Genomic DNA, 26,491 nt, shown 5'->3' on the forward strand with positions numbered 1-26,491 from the left:
CTGAACTAGAAACAGACTTAACACGTCCTGTAACTCAATTATGTTGAGAAATTGTTTACTAAATTTAATACAAATAATAATTTTTAACAACATATACGTATTTTTCGGCATATTTTAGTTGTTCATCTGTATATATAACCATAAAGAAGAATTTAATGGAGCCTTAATCTTTTTATCTTCAAGTGCTCTAGGTCGGTGACTCTAATTACCGTCCAAGCTTTATTACCACCAAAAAGTAAGCAAGGAAAACAATATATTGGTTATAACCACAAATCCAATCATTTTTGGTATAAATATCTTGAGTAAATTTTCTTGTGTAGCTTTTTCTATAATAACACGTATTAGTCACTAGCCATTTCCGACTCATTCACTTAAAAGGAAGAATTAGTGATACGAAACAACTGGAAAAATATTTTTGTTCATCTTGATCCACTCACTAATATTTTGTCTTATGATTCAAGAATTCCTCACCTGATTAGTAACCCCGAGTGCAATTTTTTGGAAACTAGTTCATTTTGAATACGTAAACACAAACGCCCGCGCTCGCATTTAAGTTCGCACCAAGCTCGCTCCAATTTTTATGTTCAACGTTCCAGCGTTCCAACGCCTAGCCAATGAAAACAGGTATTTAGGTCGAACGACCTCGCATGCGGAGCAGCAATAACCAAATTCAACCATTTGCAATTTATTTTCCTGGCGTGGCGTACTTTGGTGTTTTTTGTGCTCATTAATCTTGGAAATTATCCAAAACTACGAATTTTTGTACAATTTCATTGATGACAAAGATTTTTCTTTTGCCTTTGCAAATGAAATGTCAATATACGAAAAATATGTAGTGAATAGTTTTCAGCGCGAACTCCAAAGTAATGTGAACGAGAGCGTCAGCGTGAACACGAACGTAAGAGTAATAAATTCTGCTTAAGTTTTCATATTTTAATTACTGATAGTTTTTATATTGAGGAAGGTTTTATATATTGGACCATTCGTTAAGTTATACCATCATCAAATAACAGTTTAGTAGTTTATTGATTTTATAATTGGCAACACCAACCGACAATCAACTAACTTTAGCTATTAATCGTCCATTTTGGATTTATCACAAAACAGCGCGATAGTTGCCATTAACGAAAAACCAATTTCATGGTTTTTAATGTAAATTTTGGTTAGGTTAGGTTAGGTTAAGTTAGGTTAGGTTAGGTTAGGTTAGGTTAGGTTAGGTTCAGTTAGGTTCATTGTTTTAGATGTAAATTTAGGTGTTCTTTGCTAGTCATGTAATTAAGGCAAAGGTAAGCTGTCTATATTTATATTTTCAATTGAAATTCATTATTAATTAACAATTAAATGGTGATAAACAATAACCGGCTTTGATGGGTGATGTTCTTGTCAAATTCAATTTTTATGCGCGTAAACAGTTTGCCACCATACATGGTGGGTTAAAAGGGACTGGTTCAATTTATCTAACTGTTTTTTACAGATGACTGAACAAAAATATTTTAAATGGAAAGCAGAAGATTTACAAAACGCTATACATGATTAATAGAATTTATTAAAAAGACATTTAGATGAAAGTTATTCAGAAGAACGTGTTGAAATTAGGAATCTATCTTACCAAATTGTCGAGAAGAATAGACTGAAACAATAGAACAAAGAATACGCATTCATGAAACGGCAAAATGACAAGATTAGCTTTCGACATCTGAGGCAACTTCTTTAAATCGAAGTAATGATTTAACAGGGAAAGCATCAAAACTTTTTTGATATTTATGAGTAAATAGTTGACACCAACAAGCTAAATGCTAACAAAATATTTTGTTGATGAAAGCGGATTCCAAACAGTGCAAAATAAGCCACAAAAAGTTATAGGTGGCAAGGGAAAAAAGCAAATTGGAGCATTAACCAGCGGCGAAAGAGGTGTTGATACAACAAAGGTCGCCTGCGTCAGTGCAGCAGGTCAAAGTATTTCGCCAATGATAATATGCAAACATATGCGCAAGAGGTAGCTCCAGATGGAAGGTACACATATTGCAGCCACGTGATATGTCAATGAGCACACTTACTACACCCATTCCTCGAATCTTGGATGCGTTCACAGTTTGGCAGTGCAGTATATGAACGCGCAGCCACGATCAGTAACATTGTCAATGGTTTTAAGGCAACTAGTACCTTGCCTGTAAACCAGAATATATTTCAAGATCACCATTTCGCAGCAGCTAAATCTTTATGTTACCAGTGCTGGCTAAAATAATTCTCCAGCTTTCAATATGCAATGCCCTTCACATCTCAGGTTGGTTAGCAGTCAAAGTTAAACGAATTCCAAAGTAGCCGAAATATTCTATCCCTATAACCCAGGATCAATTTACCGGGTAAAGGCAAAGGCGCTCAAAAAGTTGGTGAACATTTTAATTAGATCTATCTACTAGGTCGTTTGATTTAAATCTCTTAAGACGACGTACTCCTACGTTTCCATCAGTTAGTTTCCTTGCAAGTATATTATGGTGGACACTTATTTCGGCACTGTATCTTGAACTTTTGTTCTTGGCTTCATTTCTAGCAGAAAACACTTGAAAGTCTTCGATGATGAAATTGAGTACGTGCCCTGCAGTACTCTAGAGTTGAATTCCAAAGGTCCACAAGGGTTTTCAAATTATCAAGAGTTTATTTTCTACGAGTAATTGCGGTTTGAGAATTTGTGAATTGCTGTGTCATTATCTGTTTTCCTTGGAGTTGGTGGTAAGACTTGGAAATAATTCTTTTTGGTTTTTTTTACATTTTTCTACGTCTTGTACCACTCGCTAGCTTCACAATATGGAATGTGCGATTTTAAGTTAAGTTAAATGCTACCAAGTTTTATCGATAGATATCATCAAATATTACTGTAGATAATGTATTCTTGAACGTCTAGAAATATTGGTATTTTGAGTTCAACACGAAAATTTAGACTGACAACGCCCTGTATTCCTTTTTGTGTGCACTGACATATGAATCATGTGCATATTGTGTGCCCTAATACTATTACATGTGTTACTCACGTCGCCCTTTGACAAACCGTCGACAAATTATACTGTGGTTGCTCCCATATTTATCAAGCACAGATTCAAAATGGTTGCCATATTGCATGCACCTTCTCTTAATTACAAATCAATTATATGTACGAGTTGCGACATGGAAACTAAGATAAAACATTTATTCATTATACAACAAGTTGTTTTACTTTTCTTAAAATAGGATTGTTTCACTTTTGATAATAAGAGGTATTTTTACAAGTTTAAATCATGATAAAACTAAGGCATGTATTGTTAATATCCATGTGGAAGTGGAAGCTTTTAAGTACATTCAACATGGTGACCAAAAGACACCAGAAGAAAAGTGTGAAGATCCTAGAAAATTTGACTTGATGATGATGATCGTAAGTCGATACTGGATGCAAACGAGACAAGAATGTTCAAGAAATTAGAATTTATATCAAAGGTGTCTCTAAATTTTTCAAAGGGCCATACATTCAATTTTGAATTCGTAGGCGGGCCAGATTGAAAATAAAAAAAGAATTAACTGAATTTTCATGACATTTTATTTATTAAATTATATACAATATACAATATACGGTTGTTAAAAATCATATCAAAGTTATAAAAGGTGGTAGGTACTTATGTTGACCTCGAGGATCCAGATACATGACTTCTCTTGTTTTTGATAAGCCCGTTGATGTCAGGTATTATATTTCTTTGTAGTTATTTTAAGAATTGATTGGAGATCTTCATTCGTAAGTCTTGTGCGATGTTTGCTCTTATTTATTTTCATGACGGAAAATAATTGCTCACATAAATAGTTGCTACCAAACATGCAGAGAATGCGTGCTGCATGCATACTGTCCGATTGAAGATCTATCAATTCCATTTGCAAATGAACTGGTGCCTGTGAAGCTTCAAAATTGAATGGATTGCTGACAATGGGAATTCCATTTCATTCATTTTGTGAAAGTCTTCAAAACGATTGTTGAGTTCCGTACTTAAATTTTGCAGAAGTTGAGAATATTCATCTAATTTTTTTTGGTTCTCTGTGCCAAATGATTTTAAATAAGGGAAATGGTCCAAAGTTTCATTTTTTACCTGATTTTCCCAGAGCCTCAACTTTGTTTGGAAGGCTTGATTATATGATGAATACATTTGAGTAATAATCAGATTTTTACCCTGTAACTTTATATTCAGATCAGTCAAGTGTTTATTCATATCTACCAAAAAAATCAATCCACCAGTCATTGTCGTAATCAATTGGTTTGCCTTTTTCTAACATGAAAGCTTGAATAGGGTCACGTAATGCAAAAAATCTTTCTAAAACTACTCCTCGATCTGAGCCAAAGAACATCAGAAAACTTTTCGTCCAAATCTTGTAAAAATTGCCTGAATTGTAGGTGATTTAATCCTCTGCTTCTTATAAAATTTACAATTTTAATTAAAGGTTACATAAAATGGTCTATTTTTAAATGTTTAGATGCCAATGATTCCAGATGAATTATACGTTTTTGTTTTAATTGAAGTAACAACGCCCAAATGTTTGCCAGCCATGGCAGGAGCAACATCCGTAGCTGTGCTGCTAAGTATATTCCAGTCGAATTCTTCTTATAGCAACAGTGTTTCTTAAGAGCGAAATATTTTGAATTATTGACCTTTGATAGGGAAATGAAACATCGGCAACTTTCAACATACAGTCTTTATCTTTTAGCGATTTCTAATGCAGTAATAAAACCTAATTTTAGGGCATCTTTGCTCTCTGTATTAGCTTTAGTAAACATCAATTGTTGACCCTGAGGGATTTTAAAGATGACAATGTGTCGATTCTTATTTTTTTAGTGTAACAATAGAATTTTGACTTGGGATTCTTTTCATAGTGTCTCTTCAAATTAAACTCCTCACAAACAGCAACTGTTCGATGACAAATCAAACACCGTGGTTTACCTTTCAATTCTATGAAAAAATATGCAATTTCCCATTGAGACTGAAAAACTCTGCACTCACTATCAACTTTACGGTTTGGTGACGAAATCGTAACAATTATGGAACTCGATATAACAATTACGGATATCGCACACGCATGACACAAAAAATGCACAATATCTTCACAATCACTACTTCAAAGTACTATTAAAATCTTTTTCCCACCGTATCGTTTCGATTACTCGACTCAACTGACTCACGTCGCGCTGACGCACTCGTTTTATATGGTTAAGGAAGGTTCTAGTCTAGACTCGAGGCGCGTGGAAGATTCTATCGTTCTCGACAAAAATAATAGGACATTTCCGCTTGCTGCTAAGAGATGATCACACTGTCTCTCTCTCTCGTTTGTCTAGACACGCACTGCCCTTGAAATAACTTATAAACATCCGTAGACTTGAGAGTACAAGTATTTAAAACATCCGTAAAGGAATCGAATGAAGTCTAAAAGCTCTAAAAAACATGATTCTTATTTCTGTGACACAATGCGATCGCGGGTCTTATTGATACAGTCCGCGGGACACTTCCGGCCCTTGTATCTTTGACATGACTGATTTATATGGTGTTATTTTATCGTAAATAGAGATTTCTTTTGTTTTATTCGACTATTTTTTGACAAATTCTGTATATTTTGTGGAATTTAATAAGTTTCTAATAATATCCAAAATTTTAATAATGAACTTTCTTGTTAAAGAATGATTTTTGAACAAGGACACATTATTACAAAGAAAAAAGCAAAAAAACGATTCAGTTTTCTATTGTCATTCCTCGAAAAGTGAAAAATAACTTTTCAAATCAAAGCTGCTTATGTACCCTGTACGCATGTGTTCTTTGGGTAGACCGAATAAATGTGTTGGGATTTTCCAGTGAATTTCTCGGTCCCTTCACACCAAAGGTCCGCTGTAGATATGTCGTCCCTATCGATCGACAAGCGTCGCGGCGTTGAAAATAGAGATGGGATCGACTTTCAATTTTTACTTTTGAATCTTCATATCGAAACTATTTTGGTGTGTATTTGAATACATACATCTCAATAAGGATGACATACATTTATTTTAGAAAAGAATAATATTTAATACAATCGAAACTAAATAAAATATATCTTCCTTTGTTGATAGTTTTACTAATACCCCTTTTTTATTACATACCAACTCATTATAATTCTTATTTCATGAGTATAGAAGCAGCAAAACTTCAGAAATTGTTAGCCAATTCCCACCAAAAAATAGCAGAAGTTATTTTATTGTAAGTATTGTTCATAAAGCTAAAATCAGTGGTGAATTACCTAACCTAACCTAACCTAACCTAACCTAACATAACCTAACCTAACCTAACCTTAATTCTACATAGATTGCAACATTAAACAATAAATATCAGCATATTCAATAAAACACAACAAAACACAATCAAATTCACTTACACTTTCCACTGTTACTGTTACGTTGTTCGCAGCTATTTAAGACTGTTCCACCTCTGAGTTAATTCCGCCATTTGCTTTGTTTACGCGGTGCTCGTGTGGTGAGGAAAGGTGAGATTTGTGAGGAAATGGACCTCTTTGAATTTTTTTTGTGTAAGAAAACTTGAAGGATTATGTGTCGAGTGTTTTTCAGTCAGTTAAATTTGGTTTTAAAAATTAACAAACGGGTAAGTGGAAATAACTAACTACATTTAGGTTAGGATGCACCGGCGTTTCGTGATAAAGAAAAGTATAAAAATTCTTTATTCTATTAACAAGAATATAACATATTTATTTGTAGTATAAATTATGCAAATAAAACGGACAGAAATTACAAAATTATTTTGCAGCATCGAAGGTTATGAACAGTACTTATGATATTTTTTTATATTACTTTTCTTGACGTATATTGCGTGGAATATTTGTCCTCTAGGTAAAGGACTTTCAGTTAAGCCGGCAAATATTATCAAGTAAAAGTCTTAGGAGATTCAGGCTCAATATTTTTGACACACATTGTATATTAACAACAGTAGTCTCTAACTGTAGTTCCATCTAGGAAGTTAGTCTTCCAAGATTATTAATGAATTTATTTAGTTTGAAATAGGAATTATAGAAAGCTTGGGTAATAATTAACTGACACGTTAAGCATGTTATCATTTTATATCAATTTTTCTTTCCATATTAGAATACCATCAGAAATATAATAATTAACATATTTTATTTTGTTCTATTGAACTAACAAATGCCAGATATTCTTTGGAGATACCTTGTAGATAAGGTTAGTTGGGGGCATGTGAAAAATCTTGATAGAAAACAAGGTTTCAATGTTAAAGTATTTATATAGCACCTAAGAAAACTAATCCAATGGCTAGAATAATATTGATTGGTTTAAACATACGCGAAGAACCATGAATAGTTAATATATATCCACGAGGACGAGGAATGCTTCTTCTAGTGGAAATGGTGAGAGATGGATGGGGGGTACTCCACAAACTTGCAATTGTAGTTGTTGGTTCAATTTTATTTTTATTGTCGCAAATCCAATCAGCTGTAACGTTGTCAAGACATTTACCATTTTGTAATTGTTGGATAGCTGAAGCTAGAGGTAGATCGCATGAAGATGAGCACAGATTGTTGCTTTTGTTATTTAGAAGATTCTCGTAAAACGGTACTAGATAGCGGGTATTGAAACCGTGGCCTACTCCGGGAAAAATCCAAGCTGTAAAAAAACAACAAAAATTGAATTATATTCACTCCATTAATAATTAAACGTAGCTTTGAATTTTCACATTTCTATGTTTTGTTCTATATCTATTTATGACGGTTAGAAGTATAAATATTCGCAGGATACCCAGAATATCTGCTTTTACAAAGACTCTTTTAAAAATTCCACGTCTGACGACAACTATAAAATATGACATACGAGGTTTGGCTATTAAATAACCAGACTGCGCGTCTAGATGGAGCCCTAGAGAGGTGGGGGAAAAACGAGTAGTGCGTTGGGTATCTAGATATCTTGTCTATGCACGTCCCAAAACACGTTTCCGTTACTATTATAGTTTTCGTGAAGTAGCGGTTTGAAAATAACGTGTTTTTTCTCGTTAAATTTAAAAAACTCCCACTGAGTGCTATAAACTGTTGCAAGAGATCTAAGGGGACAATTATCTATCTCGTTCGCGTGTTTTTGAGTGGTGTAAGCGCTTTAGTGATGGCCGAGAAAGCAAATCAAAATTCAATGCAATGTTGTTCGTTTTTTCGACATTAACGGTATAGTCATGACTGAATGGGTTTCAGAGAGTCAGACTGTCAACCAAACTTACTATTTGTTAGTTTTGGTAACACTTCGATAACTAGTTCGTAAGAAAACGGCCCGATTTTGCACCAGGACAACGCACCCACCCTTAACTCACTATCTGTGAAGTAGTATTTGGCCAGTAAGCGCACTCCAGTGCTCGAACACCCGCCGTACTCACCAGATTTGGCACCGTGCGACTTTTTTTATTTCCTAAGATAAAATTTGCTTTGAAAGGGACCCGATTTGAGTCGATGGAAATGGCAAAGCAAAAATGGCAGAGCTACTAAAGGCACTAACCAAAGAAGACTTCCAGCACTGCTTCGATCAATGGAAGAAATGTATGGTGGCGAGGGAAGGGGAGTATATTGCAAGGGAGCATTCGAATGTAGAATACTTTTCATAATAAAACCCTTTTTCGTAACCAGTCTCGTTATTTAATAGCCAGACCTCGTATTCAAAACAGTCTCCCCTTTTACAAAATTTTGAATTGCAAACAATTTCAACATGGAAACAAACGAATGACAGACCCGTGTAAAATTTGAGAAATCTGATTAAGGGACGGCAGTATTTTTTTTATTTTGCTCACGATGATTACCGATGTCTACATTTCCACACAATGACATAATTATTTTGTTCGCAGTTGGTTGAAGTGCTTTGCTGAATGACATTTTAATTCATTGGCAAGTGACAGAGCGAATTTGAGAAAATTATAGAATTGTCTATAAATTAAAAAATGAATACCAATTGTCTTTTTTGGTGGTTGCTTAAGTTTGCTCAATTCTACAAACTTGTGTGCATTCTTCCATTTTTAACAATGTACAATTACGCTACAAGCAATGTAAGTAAGCATACTTACATCCCGAAATTGAAATTATTGATTTGTATAACAGCAAAATGGATGTAGAAGAATCAGCAAACATTGTTGCTGCATTATTACCACCCAAGGATGGCAAGTAGGGTGGTAAGTTGACCAATCGATTTCTTTTTGATAATTTCTTACATCCTTCAAAACAGTCTTAAAATGCGTTGTTTGAAACATAGGCGACAGAGGATTTCTGCAATTTAGAATCTAGAATCTACAAAAGTTATTTGGGCCAATTTAGACATATCAATACGAACTCGCAAAAGCAAAGTCTATAATAGAAGAGATCTGAAGAAGAGGCAATGATCATCATGATATAAGAGGCAGAAAAAGGTATTCCTTCGAAGGAATAAGCTAAATCCGACGAAATGATATATGGGCTCAGGAAAAAACGGTAGAATGAATTCAAAAACTATATGCAACTTAATTAGAAGTAGACATAGATAAATCAAACGATTGGTATCTACCAGATTTTTCCATTTGAAATATAAAACATACCTGTGGAAATTCGTTCTGGAACTGATGCAAGTGTTAAGAAAAGTCTCGATGATTTTCTTCATTTTAATCCGTATTATGAAGATTGCGCCAATACAAAATGTATCATCAAGTTGTTATTAGATACAGTTGGAGATTTCTTACAATTCTTATCAGTCAGTAACAACGACTTTTAAAATGATCTACTTATCTGGGAGCTATGCAGCTTACTTCTTCTGGCTCCAAATAAGCTAGAATGTAAATGCGGTAGTCTATGTCTATGCACAGCCTCATACTCATAGAGGACAAGAGCTGTCAGATGTTTTTTCGATGCTCTTCAGATGGTACTTCACAAATCAGTTTCCAGTGAGCATACCAGCAACATCTTTTAGCTCTTCTTTTTTGAATGGTTTGGTCTTTTGGGACGTATCGATAGAATAAAATGGTCGATGGTATCAAACCTGAAAGTTTACTGCATGTTTCTTATTTATTCCCATTTTTTCACTTTTTATGACCATCACTCGATGGATCTTTGGGAAATCTACGATTATTCGCCAGGTGATCAGCTTGTTCGTTGTCTTGCACTCTGGTTTAACCATGTATCCACTTTAGAGTAACTTCTCTTGTTTGATCCAAGTGAGCTCAAAGATTTGGTGCAGACCTGCTTTGTTTAGCTTTGTCTCAATCTGATAAATATCTTTGTATGGCGGTAGTTACGTTGCGTGCATATAAGAATAGCGTATGTTTCCACCTGGATAATAGAGCTTAAGTCCATTAGGATAACAAGCTTGGTTTATGAGCCATATATTTCTGCTCCTACTTCCACCTTCCACCTCGAGTTATCAGTGTAGAATACCATAAGTCTCGTAGAAACGCCAGCTCCGCCGCATTTGTCCATTACTAGAATTATATCCATGGGCACTTTAATGCTTAAATGCCCAGTCAAGTTCCTAGGCTTCATGCTTAGTTCCTTGTATGCCTTTATTGACCACTGTATATCTTCACTTACTATGAAGGTCTTCAAAGGAGACATGATGGTGACCTCGTGGCTATTTGGTTTCTCAATTAAAGTTTGTCCATAATCGTCTCAAAAATTTAATAAAAATGTATTTGGCCCTACTACGACTTCAATTTTACAGATTATTTGTGATTGAAATTTATAAACTTACCGATATTTTCGCATTCACATAATATCCTATTTCCGTGAACAATGATTTCCGTAGCGACGTTACCATAAGCTGCAATATCAGGATTGATGGAACCAGCGTCCATGAAACGAATGGTGTTATTTTTGAATTCATAGACGAATTTGAGTTTACCGAAATTCATTCCTGAATCTTCAATTAATCCAGGACTTATTTTTTCTAAAGCGCCACTTTTCATGTACTCAAATTTGTTTTGAAATATATGTACGTTGGTACAAAGTATCGATATGGAATACGGCTGTAAGGTATTGACTGCATTGATTGAAAATTCGAAATTCTCTATAGTGCCGTTTATTCCGCTAGAAGCGATATCGATGAATTTATTTTGTTTGAAAGCAACAGTTTTAGCAGTAGTTTGAAACGCCAAATGTTCTACAACATCAATCTCGCTGTTAGCTATTGTGAATTTGGAAAGTTTATCAAGTTTGACTAGAATAGCCGATGCCTGCATTCTGTTTATTTTCACGTCAGTAAAACTAAAATCTCCGAATTTGTTCGGCATGTGAAAGGCGTTTGATTGAACGGTTCCTATTGTTACATTTTTGAAAGATAACGTTCGGAAATCGTTTTTTGGTGTTATACAGTTATAAGAATGGGTGATTTTGTCGTGTTGCGCAAACGCTAATTTCGGTATTTCTTCTAAGTATGCGATGTTTTCGAAAGAAACTGAAGCGGGCACGTGAGAAGTACGTTGTTGAAGTTGGATCTTCAGAAATCCTATGTTTTTGATAATTAGCGATTCTATATTTCTTAAGTCTGAACCACATCCGAATGAAATTGTTAGATTCTTGCAATTTTGTATTTGTAACGATTCTATGTTACTTGGACTGTTGAATTGATTGATGAAAAGCGTAACATCCTAAAAATAAATGATTTGAATGAAATTTAAAAAATAAACCATTGAATTCTAAAGTTAATGAGCCTCGGGGATGAATCAGTGAAATGACGAAACGGTATTTATTCAAAAAGCATTTTTATTGCAAGCTGCATTTACGGTTGAGGTGTCTGGTGCCATCTCTTAATGAGATGTGAAAGTATTATTTTTGAAGTTAGAAATTTTGAAATTTGAATACGTCATCCTTCTAGCAGTGTCTATTTTAACAGTTAGGCCCTCCGCACACGAGTCGACTCATTTTCAATTTGAGTTTGCAACTTGACTGCGCAACGCGCAATCGAAATCGTGCAATCGGAGTTATGCAACCTGTTTACAATTGGAGTTCGCACACATGTATGCAACTTCAGTCCGCAACTCTCGGCTGATAGTTATATTTCTATAATTTTACTTTATGTAGTGCTAGTTTTTGAAAATGGATTCTAGCAGTAGTGAGTCTGAGAAAGAAATGATAGATTACTATCAGTAAAGACGGTATCGTAGAGCAGGAAGAAGGAAATATTGGTGTCATCCATATATTCAACAAAACTTAAGCCGCAGAAGAACTGAAAGAGTTGCAAAGTGTGTAGCATTCTATAGGATGACAAAAGAAAGCTTTGAAGAATTGGTGAGATTGGTTGCTTCTACAATACAGGCAGAATACATCTTTTTTTGAATAACCAGGAAGGTGGCAGTTGTACAACACTTCATGCTTTTCCACCTCTTCAAAAAAAGAAATATTGATTGATTGAGATTGATCACTCATTTTAAAAAATATAAGGCCAATCGGTCTTCTATTGTAGTGCACGCAACTACGCGACTGAGATTGCAGACGACCGGGAGTCAGCGATTCACGTTGCCAATTAGATTTGAGTTGACGACTGTCAGTTGACCCGTGTGAGGACTCCCACTGTAAAACACAAAGTTACGCGCGACTCCCGTTGACAACTCGAATTGCAAATGAGTCGACCCGTCTGCGCAGTGCCTTACAGCCGAGAAAAATGATCAAGATTGTTCTAAATAAAATTGCAGATGAGCGATTAACTAATACATATATAAAGCTGTATGGTGACGACATGGAGTCAGTAAGTTATTCTTGATTTGACGGCACAACAAGTGAACGGTGATGAAGGAATTGAAGGATAATAAATAATAATTATTTATGTATTAACGCACTTTTTGAGTTTTCTAGCGGCACTACATTCCTTATAACATATAGTTGGTTCTTTTATCATAAGGATGCAATTTCTGCGTTTATTGGGTCTGAAGCAGTGAGAAGCTAAAAAGTATTACATCACTCAATAAGTCGTGTGACTGACACACAGTTGGCGCTGCTGTAAAGTACCAACTTTTAAAAGAAAAAAAATTCATGACATTTCGATTAGTCAGAAAAAAATGACAGTCATTTAAGTGAAGCTACTTATTCAAAACAATGGATTCAAAACAATTTCGTGTGTTAATTTATCATTGCTTCTTGATGAAAGAAAATAATTTTCAAGCTCAGAAGTGTTATCCGGACTGTGCTCTATCCAAAAAAAATCATTTGTTATTGGTTTACTGAATTTAAACATTGTCGTACAGACACCGATGATGGTGAACGTTCTGGTCCTCCAATTGAGGTGGTTACTCCAGAAAACATAAAAAAAGTCTACTAATTGATTATATCTCATCGTAAATTAAAATTGCTGGGACCGTAAAGATATCAGAAGGCATCAGCTAGCACTACTAACTTTTAGTGGGAAATAATAATTTAATTATTTTAAATGTATTTTCTATCAATAAAATAACTTCGATCAAAGCATTTGTTTTATGAAAATGATAGATTGCACACTCACTTTTAATTAAGAAAGTAGCTTATTTCACACATGTACTATAAAATAACAAAACATACATGTATTGAAATGCTTCTTTTACTTATGTTATATATGGTCTCGAACGATAGAGGGGATAAGGGAATACAATATGAATCTGGCTGGGTGTCAAAAGGTAAAAGGCCAAATTTAAGAAGACTGAAGAAGTAGAGAGTCGGATTTTTTGAGGTTATATTAGTGTTTACAATAAAAATTGAAAGTTTGTTGTGATTTGTGTTCAAATACATACTAGTGTCTGCAACATAATTTATACGTTAAAATTAAGTGTTATTACAATTACTGGGTGATGTATAAAGTAGTTGAGGGAAAATTTATTCTCCATAGTGAAGGCTGAGCAGTACATAGATGACTTTGCAACTAATAGTTAATGACTTCCAAAAAAATGATGAATGCCATTACCAACACAAGCACATTAAACAAATAATTTGCAAATAGAAACATTGAACATATGTTAGGGATACCACCAATAACATTACAAAATCCACTGCAATTTAGTAATTGTGATAATAACAACTTTACGTTTAACTTATATAACGTCTCAGAAAAAAAGTAAAACAAAATCATTAATAATTATTTAGTTCTTGTATCTAATATAGTTACGAAAAATTTATTGTTCTATTGGTTCATTGTCTGTTCTTTATTTATCAAATATTTTATAATCATTCTTTTCGTTTTTGTCATCTCTACTGTTACTATTATTACTATAAAAAATATTTTGTAGGATTTTTCAACTTTACAGCAAACGGGTTTATGTACTTTTCAATACATGTGTAAAATTGTTTAATTGACTTTCTTATTTAAAAAATACGTTGTTTTGGAGAATTTTTTACGTGGTCGTAGGAAAAAGAGTGTATACAACCCGTTGGAAAGTATATTTCGCACTAGTTACGTTTCAGCACTCGCCGCTACGCGGCTTGTTTACTAACTAACTAGTGCGAAACGTATCACTGTCAATTCTATGTCAAACGTCATAATGTTACATTGAAAAAGTATATATTGTCCAAAGCGCTAAGGTTAGATAAGAAGTTAGTATTCTTAAAAAAGTATTCTTGAATTTTTGTAATTTTCCGCACCATTTTTTCAATTTTATCTTTCATAAGAACCTTCTCCTGGCAATAACCAACACAACAACACAAAAATAGGGAAATCGGTCCAGCCGTTCACGCGTGTGTCCAAGGGAAATAGGAATTCATTTTAGTATTATCAAAACACTTAGAGGTTTGTGATTGAATCTAAATTATGAATTTGATTATTGTTTTTAGTCATATATACTTTAATTACATAGAATCACACAAATACTAGTGCCGCAGTGGAAAATTTTCAGGAGCAAATCGAAAAATAATAGTCCTGCCTGGTCTGGCCACTCTTGCGTCCCCAGAGTATACGCCCTGTGCCTGGGCATCGGTGGCACCGTTCTATTTACGGCGTTGAGAAATTCGTGCCTTAAAAATTTGAAGTAACACGTGTAGTGATACTATTACCATGTCTATTTTCAAAAAAATGTATCAGAGAGAAAATATTTTCAATGGAAAAGGAAATTTGTAATGGATAAATTAAAAAGAAGCAGTCAGAGACAGAAAGAAAATTGGAATAGTATGCTGGGAGTCAAATTGCTAGATTTACTTTGCCGATTCGAGGCTATCAAGTACGTAGTTGAAGAAATAGTCACAAAACATGATGTTTGAAATTCTTTATCTACAGACTTAACAATGTAAAGTCAAATGGTATTAGAATGGTGTTCCTATGATATAATACGAAAGAAACAGAGGAAATGCATCAATGTTTTTAAAGAAGAGAAGCTAATGTGGAATTTAACACTTAGATATTATCTTATATATAATAGAACAATTAGAATGTTCAAATTCTGTCAAAAGAATAAAATTTTTTAGCAAACTTCACCATATAAATACTTGAATGGAAGCTCAGTTAGTAGCAGTGAATATAAATAGCCAGTTAATCAAAAAATGACGAGCTAATGAAATGTTTCGAAAGAGTCAGTATAATTAACATCAACAACACATAAATTTATGGATATAGTATATAAGAAAATTCACTTACTTCATTAGGACACTGGAAATATATCAATTGCGTATTATGTTTGGAAGTACTGCACGTGAAACCATTGTAATTACATCTGACGTAGTTTATTCTAACCGTTGAACTTTCAATTAAGAATAAATCGACAATTAGCAAAATTACAATCAAGCTTTTCGGTAACATATTGTCGACTGACAAAGTAAGAAGTTTTATCAATTTCAAAAGGAAGTTATTGTTTAATACATTTTTTATAATATACTGATATAATTTTTTCACAAGATATGTCTGTACATATGTGATAAATGATAAGCAAAGTACGTGGAAGGACAGTGGCGATTCGGTATTTTCATTATTAATTGTTATTAACAATATTGTAATCAAAATCGTTTCATTGAAATTTATTTAATAAGGATGTTGGGTGCCAAATTGAATTGGCTGTCAGAAGAGGACATCTGCTACCAGAAAGACACCGAAATTTATCAATTAAACTTGGAAAATATGAATATTCTTGGGTACAGTTTCAAAATTTTGATTTTATTTTGATCTGCAAAATTCAAGTATAGAATTTTTCATGAACTAAGGAATATACTCTTATAATTGATATTTTAGATGCAAGAGAATAGATTCTACCTTTATATTTATACCTGTCCCTAACAGGATCTTTATATAGGTGCTCCCGACGCCTTTGTCCGTGTCAGTTCATTTCGAGTCATATAGTCCTAGAGCCGACCACTGAAAAAGGCACCTGATTGGTTAAAGGACATATATTATTGAAAAAGGTAGTACTCAAATAGAAGAAAACAATATTATAGTAGTTATAGTCAACAGTGAATTACTTGACTAGGCAACCATTTTTTGGTTTTTTGAATTTTGTTATAGTTGCTTAGCTTATTAGTTAATGCGTGATTTTGGTATGAAATGAAAGCTTGAACTTTCTATTTTTAGAAAAAAAAAAAAAATGGTTGCCTAGCCTTTGATTGTTGGAAATTTTGGCAGTCCGATTGTATGCTATAAGATACTCCATAAGAACGTTATACCTTAATCTATGTTTTGTTTTATCAACTTATTTTTTATATTTAAGAAATTAATAATGTAATTAATTGTTTCTCAATCATTTTTTTTAATTAGCACGTACATAATTGAAACATAGAAAATAAATTATATGAAAACATTAAATTAAGCAATTTATTTATTAAAAGTATGGTATTAACTGTTACATTTGTATCGTATATTTATAAATTATTTTATATTTGAAACTTCAATTTTATTATAATATTTATGAGTTACAATGAGTTACAGTTTCTTCCTCTAAAACATCAACATTATGCTGTTCATCAATTTCTTTATTATTGTCATCGTTCATAGAATATCTTCTATTGTAAAAGGTGTTGGATCACCTTCGAACCATACAGGTTTAATTGTATCATCTGATTGGACCCAAAGGATTAATGTCAAGTATGATACACTCTCGTTCAGTACCATTTTGCCACATTGAATTAATATAAATCGTCCTTAATATCTTTTGTTTTAAGGATTTCCAACTGGGAGGTTTCGTATTCGAGTCAAAACTTTTGCAACTTTTACAAAAGAAATCTGCAGATAAAGTATTAGCAAATAATTTTCGAAAAATAAACAATCGTGTCAAATCCACGCGTTTACAGTTCTTTTGATTATAGAGCATTGATGTAAATTCTTGGACGATTTCCGTCTTATTGAAATTTTCTACATCTTGAGGATCAAGTAATGATGTAAAAACTTTTTGCATTTTCTCATTTTTTAACAGTAACTCTAAGGATTTTTTCTTGCCTTTTCTAACCAAGGCAGCAGTGTAATCTGATCCTGTAAAAGCCTGGAATGTTGGGAGTGCCTGACACGAACGCTCATCCAATGTTTTTGACAATTTCTACAAGAAATTTTGTTCGGCTTTGTTAAAAATATTTCTAAGTGCTGTAATTTATTAATGCGGCCTAATAATATTATTAAAATATTATGTTAAACATATATTTTTCTCCAATTTATTTTTTCTGTTTTATATATATTTTCCACGTTTACAAAAATATTTTGGTTAAAAATATATTTAAAATAAGAATATTAAAAAAATTACCAAATATTAAAATTTTAAAATATGTTTGTCTCCGATTAATTTCCTATGTTTTAATTATATTTTCTGTTTTGACTACGTTGTAGTTACGTAAGTGGTAATTAAAAAAAATGATTGAGAAAACAATAAAGTACATTATTTATTTCTTAAATATTCTAAATATGGAAAATAAGTTGATGGGAAATACATAGATTATGGTATAACGTTCTTATGGAATATCTTATAGCGTAAACTCGGGGTTGCCCGTTTTCAAAGTGGGCTGCCAAAATTTCTAACAGTCAGACGCTAGGCAACCATTTTTTTTCTAAAACTAGAAAGTTCAAGCTTTCATTTGATACCAAAATCATGCTTTAACTAATAAGCTAAGCAACTATACCAAAATTTAAAAAATCAAAAAATGGTTAACTAAGTTGGAATTTCTGGAACCGTTGAAGGTATTCATACTGAATACACGGTTTACACCACAACTACACCAACACTAACAATTATACTGTCTGACGCTCGTTTCGAAACCAAGTTTTCGTCTTCAGAGACTGAAATTTACCTTCAGTCTCAATGGTGGTGGTGGTGTAAACAGTATATTCAGTATCAAAACATGGTTACCTAGTCAAGTAACTGACTGGGGACTATAACTCGTTTAATATTGTTTTCGTTCTGTAATGTCTTTAAAAATGTCTACCAAATATCGCAAATGTTTGCCTGTAAAGGCAAAAACGATAATTAAATGAGTTTACTTGAAGTTAGTAGAGTGAGGCTACGAAAAATAGTTTTCATTGAAAGACACTTCAGCCTTAAATAGCATCCTTAAAAGTACAGTTTGGAATATTGTCTATACATCGATAGCACCTAAAAAATACGAAAAGACAATGGTGTACCAAAGTTCATTGGTTTCTTTAAAGAAGGCTTAATTCACCGCAATATTTATGGAATGTATACAGAACAAAAAGTGTCAACGATATCGTCACTTTCTTGGAGATTGCTCTAGAAAACTGATGGTGAGATTAATTGTTCCACCACAACTTTCTAGCGTACTCTACATCGATTGAGGTTTTTGTTCAAAAGAATAGACAAAAGGCAAGTCATAATGTAGTCACAGCGCTTGCAAAAAAAATAATGTCTCAAAAAACTCAATACAGCTAGATCGGAAAACTGAACGATAATCTATCTAGATGGGACTTGGTACTTCACTCATGATTCACTCAGTGAAGACGGGGGTTGATGGTTCAAAAAAATGTTCCACTAAAAAAGTGTTAGGTATCCACTTCGAACTTTTACTATATATATTTTTTGTTTTTATTTGATAAGTAACACGATATTCGACATTATGCAGTTCAATAAGCAATGTTTGATTGTGCTTTGGTAGTATTTTCAATAAAAAATTACAATTTATGATGATTTTTGTCAGAATGTCTCTTTATGGCGAACGGTTCATGTCATCTACTCATTTGCATCAAATCCCGGAACACCCTGTATAGAAAAAGTGATTAGCATGATTCAACTTAAAATTTTGCCTCGAAATCAGATTTGTGTAAATAAAAAATATTTGATAATATAAAAATGAGATTCCTTTATTGGAACTACTTCAAATAAAGAAATAAATCTGTTCAGATTATACATTCAAATTGCAATTTTCTGTATCTACTAAGTAAATAAAAGTAACTCTGCACTGACATTTTCTGTTACTCGTTTCTATTGATGTTTAATCTGAAAAAATCGTACTCTTCAAAATCTGTCAACATTATAAGAATTGCGTACTTGAGTTTTCCCTTTTTCGCAAAAAGTAAATAAACATTCCAATTTCCATTCGAATTGACATGTTTACTTTTTCAGGAGACATTTTAAAGAATATAAACAGTTTTTTGGAGCCGAAGCGTTCGTCGAAATGTTTCCGGTAAAAGATTTAAAATATCTAGAGTGCTTAAGGCGTTTTTATCTACATGGGAAATTCAAAAATTTCTTACAATAAATATCTTGTTGGATTTAGGTGATTTACGTAACTTTCCAAAAAAATTTGATGGATGATTTGGACAGGGTGTGTAGTTATACTTATAACTTAAAATGTAGAGTAAAATTTACATAGTTACATTGATTTTCTAAAGGAAAATCCAGAAATATTCCTATTTCGTGTTTGCAATTTTGTTGAGTGCAGTCTGAGAAGTTTTTGTCATTGTTTCTTGAATAGCATCTCTTCTGGACATTCCTCGACTACAAAATCGATTAAAAACAATTAAAATCACTTTTTAATCATTGTTTGCTCCTTCTCTGTGCTAGTAGGACGTTTACTGGATCTCCAAATCGACTTGGTGATGATTGATGTTGAAGCCATGGTTGCCACATACTTTATTGTTAACAAAACTTTTATTGAAGAATAATTTGCCCTTCAATGAACCGCACACTTGCACATCTCGCAACTAACTACTGATGATGTGATGATGAACCGGAAACCCTACTAAAAGTATTTACCTGATGATTCTAGAAAATATATTTCGAATTATGTATAATACCCTATTTACGTTCATTATTTTATCGGTATTATCGATTTAGTAACAGATTTTATTTAAGAATTGTGTAATGTTGTTTATCTATACTTTCAAATCATTCACTGATTCTAAAATTATTTACTATTGTTTACTATTTAGTCTCTTATTCCTGTGCACGATCCTGCATATGTTTTCTTTTGATAGAACTAAGTTATTGAAAGTTTTTTTTTGCAATCTTACCTGGAGTGAGAATCGTTCATTAAAATTGCAGCAACCATCTCTTGTAGCCATTTTTAATTAACAACCACAGTTTTTTGAGAACAGTGAATATTAATCTTTAGTTTTGAGTAAGAGCTAGCAATAATTTTTTTTTCACATTCTTCACATATTTTTTTTTAATTAAATCAAAATTGCTTACATCAAATTCAATTATACGTAATTACAGATAGTTCTTTATAGGCAAACCGCCGGCATAATCGATCCATGGGATTTTAGTAGGTACATAAATGAAAGAAAGAAATAACAGAATGAACTAGATTGGATAGAGAATTTGAAAGAAGTGATCAGTGAGGGAAAATTCATAGTAAATTCACAAAGATGGACTGAATTTGAGGTCATGAGGAATAGTGGGGCAGTTGGGACAGAAAATGATAAGATATCGTGATCATAAAGAATTTGATTAACCATTAAAGGACGAAATATTGCAGGGAGTGAATAATAAAAAATAATTTAAAGAGACAATGGAATACCAAATATATAATGAGTTTTCTAGCACTTATTAAATTATATTATTAAATATGAAATTAGAATTGCTCTTGTGAAGGGCTTAATAAATTATGAAAATATCTAAGATTCTTTGTAATCTGTTTATATATGACATACATGTGAATAATTGGAAAATAGATTCAGAAGTCATCTATGCGATAAAAATTGTGTCGATAAAAAAGTGAAAAATTCTCCATGCACATAAAAAATTATATTTGATTACTTGTAATCTGTTTATATATGACAAACATCTGAATATTTGGAAAATAGATTCAGAAGTCATCTGTGCGATAAAAATTGTGTTGATAAAAAAGTGAAAAATTCTCCATGCACATAAAAAATTATATTTGATTACTTGTAATCTGTTTATATATGACAAACATCTGAATATTTGGAAAATAGATTCAGAAGTCATCTGTGCGATAAAAATTGTGTTGATAAAAAAGTGAAAAATTCTCCATGCACATAAAAAATTATATTTGATTACTTGTAATCTGTTTATATATGACAAACATCTGAATATTTGGAAAATAGATTCAGAAGTCATCTGTGCGATAAAAATTGTGTTGATAAAAAAGTGAAAAATTCTCCATGCACATAAAAAATTATATTTGATTACTAGTAATCTGTTTATATATGACAAACATCTGAATATTTGGAAAATAGATTCAGAAGTCATCTATGCGATAAAAATTGTGTTGATAAAAAAGTGAAAAATTCTCCATGCACATAAAAAATTATATTTGATTACTTGTAATCTGTTTATATATGACAAACATCTGAATATTTGGAAAATAGATTCAGAAGTCATCTGTGCGATAAAAATTGTGTTGATAAAAAAGTGAAAAATTCTCCATTAACACATAAAAAATTATATTTGATTACTTGTAATCTGTTTATATATGACAAACATCTGAATATTTGGAAAATAGATTCAGAAGTCATCTATGCGATAAAAATTGTGTTGATAAAAAAGTGAAAAATTCTCCATGCACATAAAAAATTATATTTGATTACTTGTAATCTGTTTATATATGACAAACATCTGAATATTTGGAAAATAGATTCAGAAGTCATCTGTGCGATAAAAATTGTGTTGATAAAAAAGTGAAAAATTCTCCATTAACACATAAAAAATTATATTTGATTACTTGTAATCTGTTTATATATGACAAACATCTGAATATTTGGAAAATAGATTCAGAAGTCATCTATGCGATAAAAATTGTGTTGATAAAAAAGTGAAAAATTCTCCATGCACATAAAAAATTATATTTGATTACTTGTAATCTGTTTATATATGACAAACATCTGAATATTTGGAAAATAGATTCAGAAGTCATCTGTGCGATAAAAATTGTGTTGATAAAAAAGTGAAAAATTCTCCATTAACACATAAAAAATTATATTTGATTACTTGTAATCTGTTTATATATGACAAACATCTGAATATTTGGAAAATAGATTCAGAAGTCATCTATGCGATAAAAATTGTGTCGATAAAAAAGTGAAAAATTCTCCATGCACATAAAAAATTATATTTGATTACTTGTAATCTGTTTATATATGACAAACATCTGAATATTTGGAAAATAGATTCAGAAGTCATCTGTGCGATAAAAATTGTGTTGATAAAAAAGTGAAAAATTCTCCATTAACACATAAAAAATTATATTTGATTACTTGTAATCTGTTTATATATGACAAACATCTGAATATTTGGAAAATAGATTCAGAAGTCATCTATGCGATAAAAATTGTGTTGATAAAAAAGTGAAAAATTCTCCATTAACACATAAAAAATTATATTTGATTACTTGTAATCTGTTTATATATGACAAACATCTGAATATTTGGAAAATAGATTCAGAAGTCATCTGTGCGATAAAAATTGTGTTGATAAAAAAGTGAAAAATTCTCCATTAACACATAAAAAATTATATTTGATTACTTGTAATCTGTTTATATATGACAAACATCTGAATATTTGGAAAATAGATTCAGAAGTCATCTATGCGATAAAAATTGTGTTGATAAAAAAGTGAAAAATTCTCCATGCACATAAAAAATTATATTTGATTACTTGTAATCTGTTTATATATGACAAACATCTGAATATTTGGAAAATAGATTCAGAAGTCATCTGTGCGATAAAAATTGTGTTGATAAAAAAGTGAAAAATTCTCCATGCACATAAAAAATTATATTTGATTACTTGTAATCTGTTTATATATGACAAACATCTGAATATTTGGAAAATAGATTCAGAAGTCATCTGTGCGATAAAAATTGTGTTGATAAAAAAGTGAAAAATTCTCCATGCACATAAAAAATTATATTTGATTACTTGTAATCTGTTTATATATGACAAACATCTGAATATTTGGAAAATAGATTCAGAAGTCATCTGTGCGATAAAAATTGTGTTGATAAAAAAGTGAAAAATTCTCCATGCACATAAAAAATTATATTTGATTACTAGTAATCTGTTTATATATGACAAACATCTGAATATTTGGAAAATAGATTCAGAAGTCATCTATGCGATAAAAATTGTGTTGATAAAAAAGTGAAAAATTCTCCATTAACACATAAAAAATTATATTTGATTACTTGTAATCTGTTTATATATGACAAACATCTGAATATTTGGAAAATAGATTCAGAAGTCATCTATGCGATAAAAATTGTGTTGATAAAAAAGTGAAAAATTCTCCATTAACACATAAAAAATTATATTTGATTACTTGTAATCTGTTTATATATGACAAACATCTGAATATTTGGAAAATAGATTCAGAAGTCATCTATGCGATAAAAATTGTGTTGATAAAAAAGTGAAAAATTCTCCATGCACATAAAAAATTATATTTGATTACTTGTAATCTGTTTATATATGACAAACATCTGAATATTTGGAAAATAGATTCAGAAGTCATCTGTGCGATAAAAATTGTGTTGATAAAAAAGTGAAAAATTCTCCATTAACACATAAAAAATTATATTTGATTACTTGTAATCTGTTTATATATGACAAACATCTGAATATTTGGAAAATAGATTCAGAAGTCATCTATGCGATAAAAATTGTGTTGATAAAAAAGTGAAAAATTCTCCATTAACACATAAAAAATTATATTTGATTACTTGTAATCTGTTTATATATGACAAACATCTGAATATTTGGAAAATAGATTCAGAAGTCATCTATGCGATAAAAATTGTGTTGATAAAAAAGTGAAAAATTCTCCATGCACATAAAAAATTATATTTGATTACTTGTAATCTGTTTATATATGACAAACATCTGAATATTTGGAAAATAGATTCAGAAGTCATCTATGCGATAAAAATTGTGTTGATAAAAAAGTGAAAAATTCTCCATGCACATAAAAAATTATATTTGATTACTTGTAATCTGTTTATATATGACAAACATCTGAATATTTGGAAAATAGATTCAGAAGTCATCTATGCGATAAAAATTGTGTTGATAAAAAAGTGAAAAATTCTCCATTAACACATAAAAAATTATATTTGATTACTTGTAATCTGTTTATATATGACAAACATCTGAATATTTGGAAAATAGATTCAGAAGTCATCTATGCGATAAAAATTGTGTTGATAAAAAAGTGAAAAATTCTCCATGCACATAAAAAATTATATTTGATTACTTGTAATCTGTTTATATATGACAAACATCTGAATATTTGGAAAATAGATTCAGAAGTCATCTATGCGATAAAAATTGTGTTGATAAAAAAGTGAAAAATTCTCCATGCACATAAAAAATTATATTTGATTACTTGTAATCTGTTTATATATGACAAACATCTGAATATTTGGAAAATAGATTCAGAAGTCATCTATGCGATAAAAATTGTGTTGATAAAAAAGTGAAAAATTCTCCATTAACACATAAAAAATTATATTTGATTACTTGTAATCTGTTTATATATGACAAACATCTGAATATTTGGAAAATAGATTCAGAAGTCATCTATGCGATAAAAATTGTGTTGATAAAAAAGTGAAAAATTCTCCATGCACATAAAAAATTATATTTGATTACTTGTAATCTGTTTATATATGACAAACATCTGAATATTTGGAAAATAGATTCAGAAGTCATCTGTGCGATAAAAATTGTGTTGATAAAAAAGTGAAAAATTCTCCATTAACACATAAAAAATTATATTTGATTACTTGTAATCTGTTTATATATGACAAACATCTGAATATTTGGAAAATAGATTCAGAAGTCATCTATGCGATAAAAATTGTGTTGATAAAAAAGTGAAAAATTCTCCATTAACACATAAAAAATTATATTTGATTACTTGTAATCTGTTTATATATGACAAACATCTGAATATTTGGAAAATAGATTCAGAAGTCATCTATGCGATAAAAATTGTGTTGATAAAAAAGTGAAAAATTCTCCATGCACATAAAAAATTATATTTGATTACTTGTAATCTGTTTATATATGACAAACATCTGAATATTTGGAAAATAGATTCAGAAGTCATCTATGCGATAAAAATTGTGTTGATAAAAAAGTGAAAAATTCTCCATGCACATAAAAAATTATATTTGATTACTTGTAATCTGTTTATATATGACAAACATCTGAATATTTGGAAAATAGATTCAGAAGTCATCTATGCGATAAAAATTGTGTTGATAAAAAAGTGAAAAATTCTCCATTAACACATAAAAAATTATATTTGATTACTTGTAATCTGTTTATATATGACAAACATCTGAATATTTGGAAAATAGATTCAGAAGTCATCTATGCGATAAAAATTGTGTTGATAAAAAAGTGAAAAATTCTCCATTAACACATAAAAAATTATATTTGATTACTTGTAATCTGTTTATATATGACAAACATCTGAATATTTGGAAAATAGATTCAGAAGTCATCTATGCGATAAAAATTGTGTTGATAAAAAAGTGAAAAATTCTCCATGCACATAAAAAATTATATTTGATTACTTGTAATCTGTTTATATATGACAAACATCTGAATATTTGGAAAATAGATTCAGAAGTCATCTGTGCGATAAAAATTGTGTTGATAAAAAAGTGAAAAATTCTCCATTAACACATAAAAAATTATATTTGATTACTTGTAATCTGTTTATATATGACAAACATCTGAATATTTGGAAAATAGATTCAGAAGTCATCTGTGCGATAAAAATTGTGTTGATAAAAAAGTGAAAAATTCTCCATGCACATAAAAAATTATATTTGATTACTTGTAATCTGTTTATATATGACAAACATCTGAATATTTGGAAAATAGATTCAGAAGTCATCTGTGCGATAAAAATTGTGTTGATAAAAAAGTGAAAAATTCTCCATTAACACATAAAAAATTATATTTGATTACTTGTAATCTGTTTATATATGACAAACATCTGAATATTTGGAAAATAGATTCAGAAGTCATCTATGCGATAAAAATTGTGTCGATAAAAAAGTGAAAAATTCTCCATGCACATAAAAAATTATATTTGATTACTTGTAATCTGTTTATATATGACAAACATCTGAATATTTGGAAAATAG

The 26,491-nt window shown here is 31.2% G+C and overlaps 2 protein-coding genes across 2 annotated transcripts in view; one reads left to right on the top strand and one right to left on the bottom strand.

Annotated features, from left to right (window-relative positions):
* Nucleotides 1-6,021: 6,021 nt before the first annotated feature.
* Nucleotides 6,022-15,810, bottom strand: LOC130448659 (uncharacterized). Its single transcript, XM_056786118.1, has 3 exons — nucleotides 15,581-15,810; nucleotides 10,745-11,639; nucleotides 6,022-7,663 (listed from the first exon to the last, which is right to left on the bottom strand). Exons 1-3 carry the CDS (start codon nucleotides 15,740-15,742, stop codon nucleotides 7,281-7,283), a joined length of 1,440 nt encoding a protein of 479 aa, XP_056642096.1. The 5' UTR covers nucleotides 15,743-15,810; the 3' UTR covers nucleotides 6,022-7,280.
* Nucleotides 6,098-26,491, top strand: part of LOC130448657 (frizzled-2) — a 427,377-nt gene continuing 406,983 nt past the window's right edge. Inside the window, exon 1 of the mRNA XM_056786115.1 lies at nucleotides 6,098-6,632. The gene's annotated coding sequence lies outside the window, so the exon portion shown is untranslated. The remainder of the gene's footprint in view (nucleotides 6,633-26,491) is intronic.

The sequence above is a fragment of the Diorhabda sublineata genome, chromosome 9 (genome assembly GCF_026230105.1).
Source record: "Diorhabda sublineata isolate icDioSubl1.1 chromosome 9, icDioSubl1.1, whole genome shotgun sequence".
In the NCBI taxonomy this organism is placed as follows: Eukaryota; Metazoa; Arthropoda; class Insecta; order Coleoptera; family Chrysomelidae; genus Diorhabda; species Diorhabda sublineata.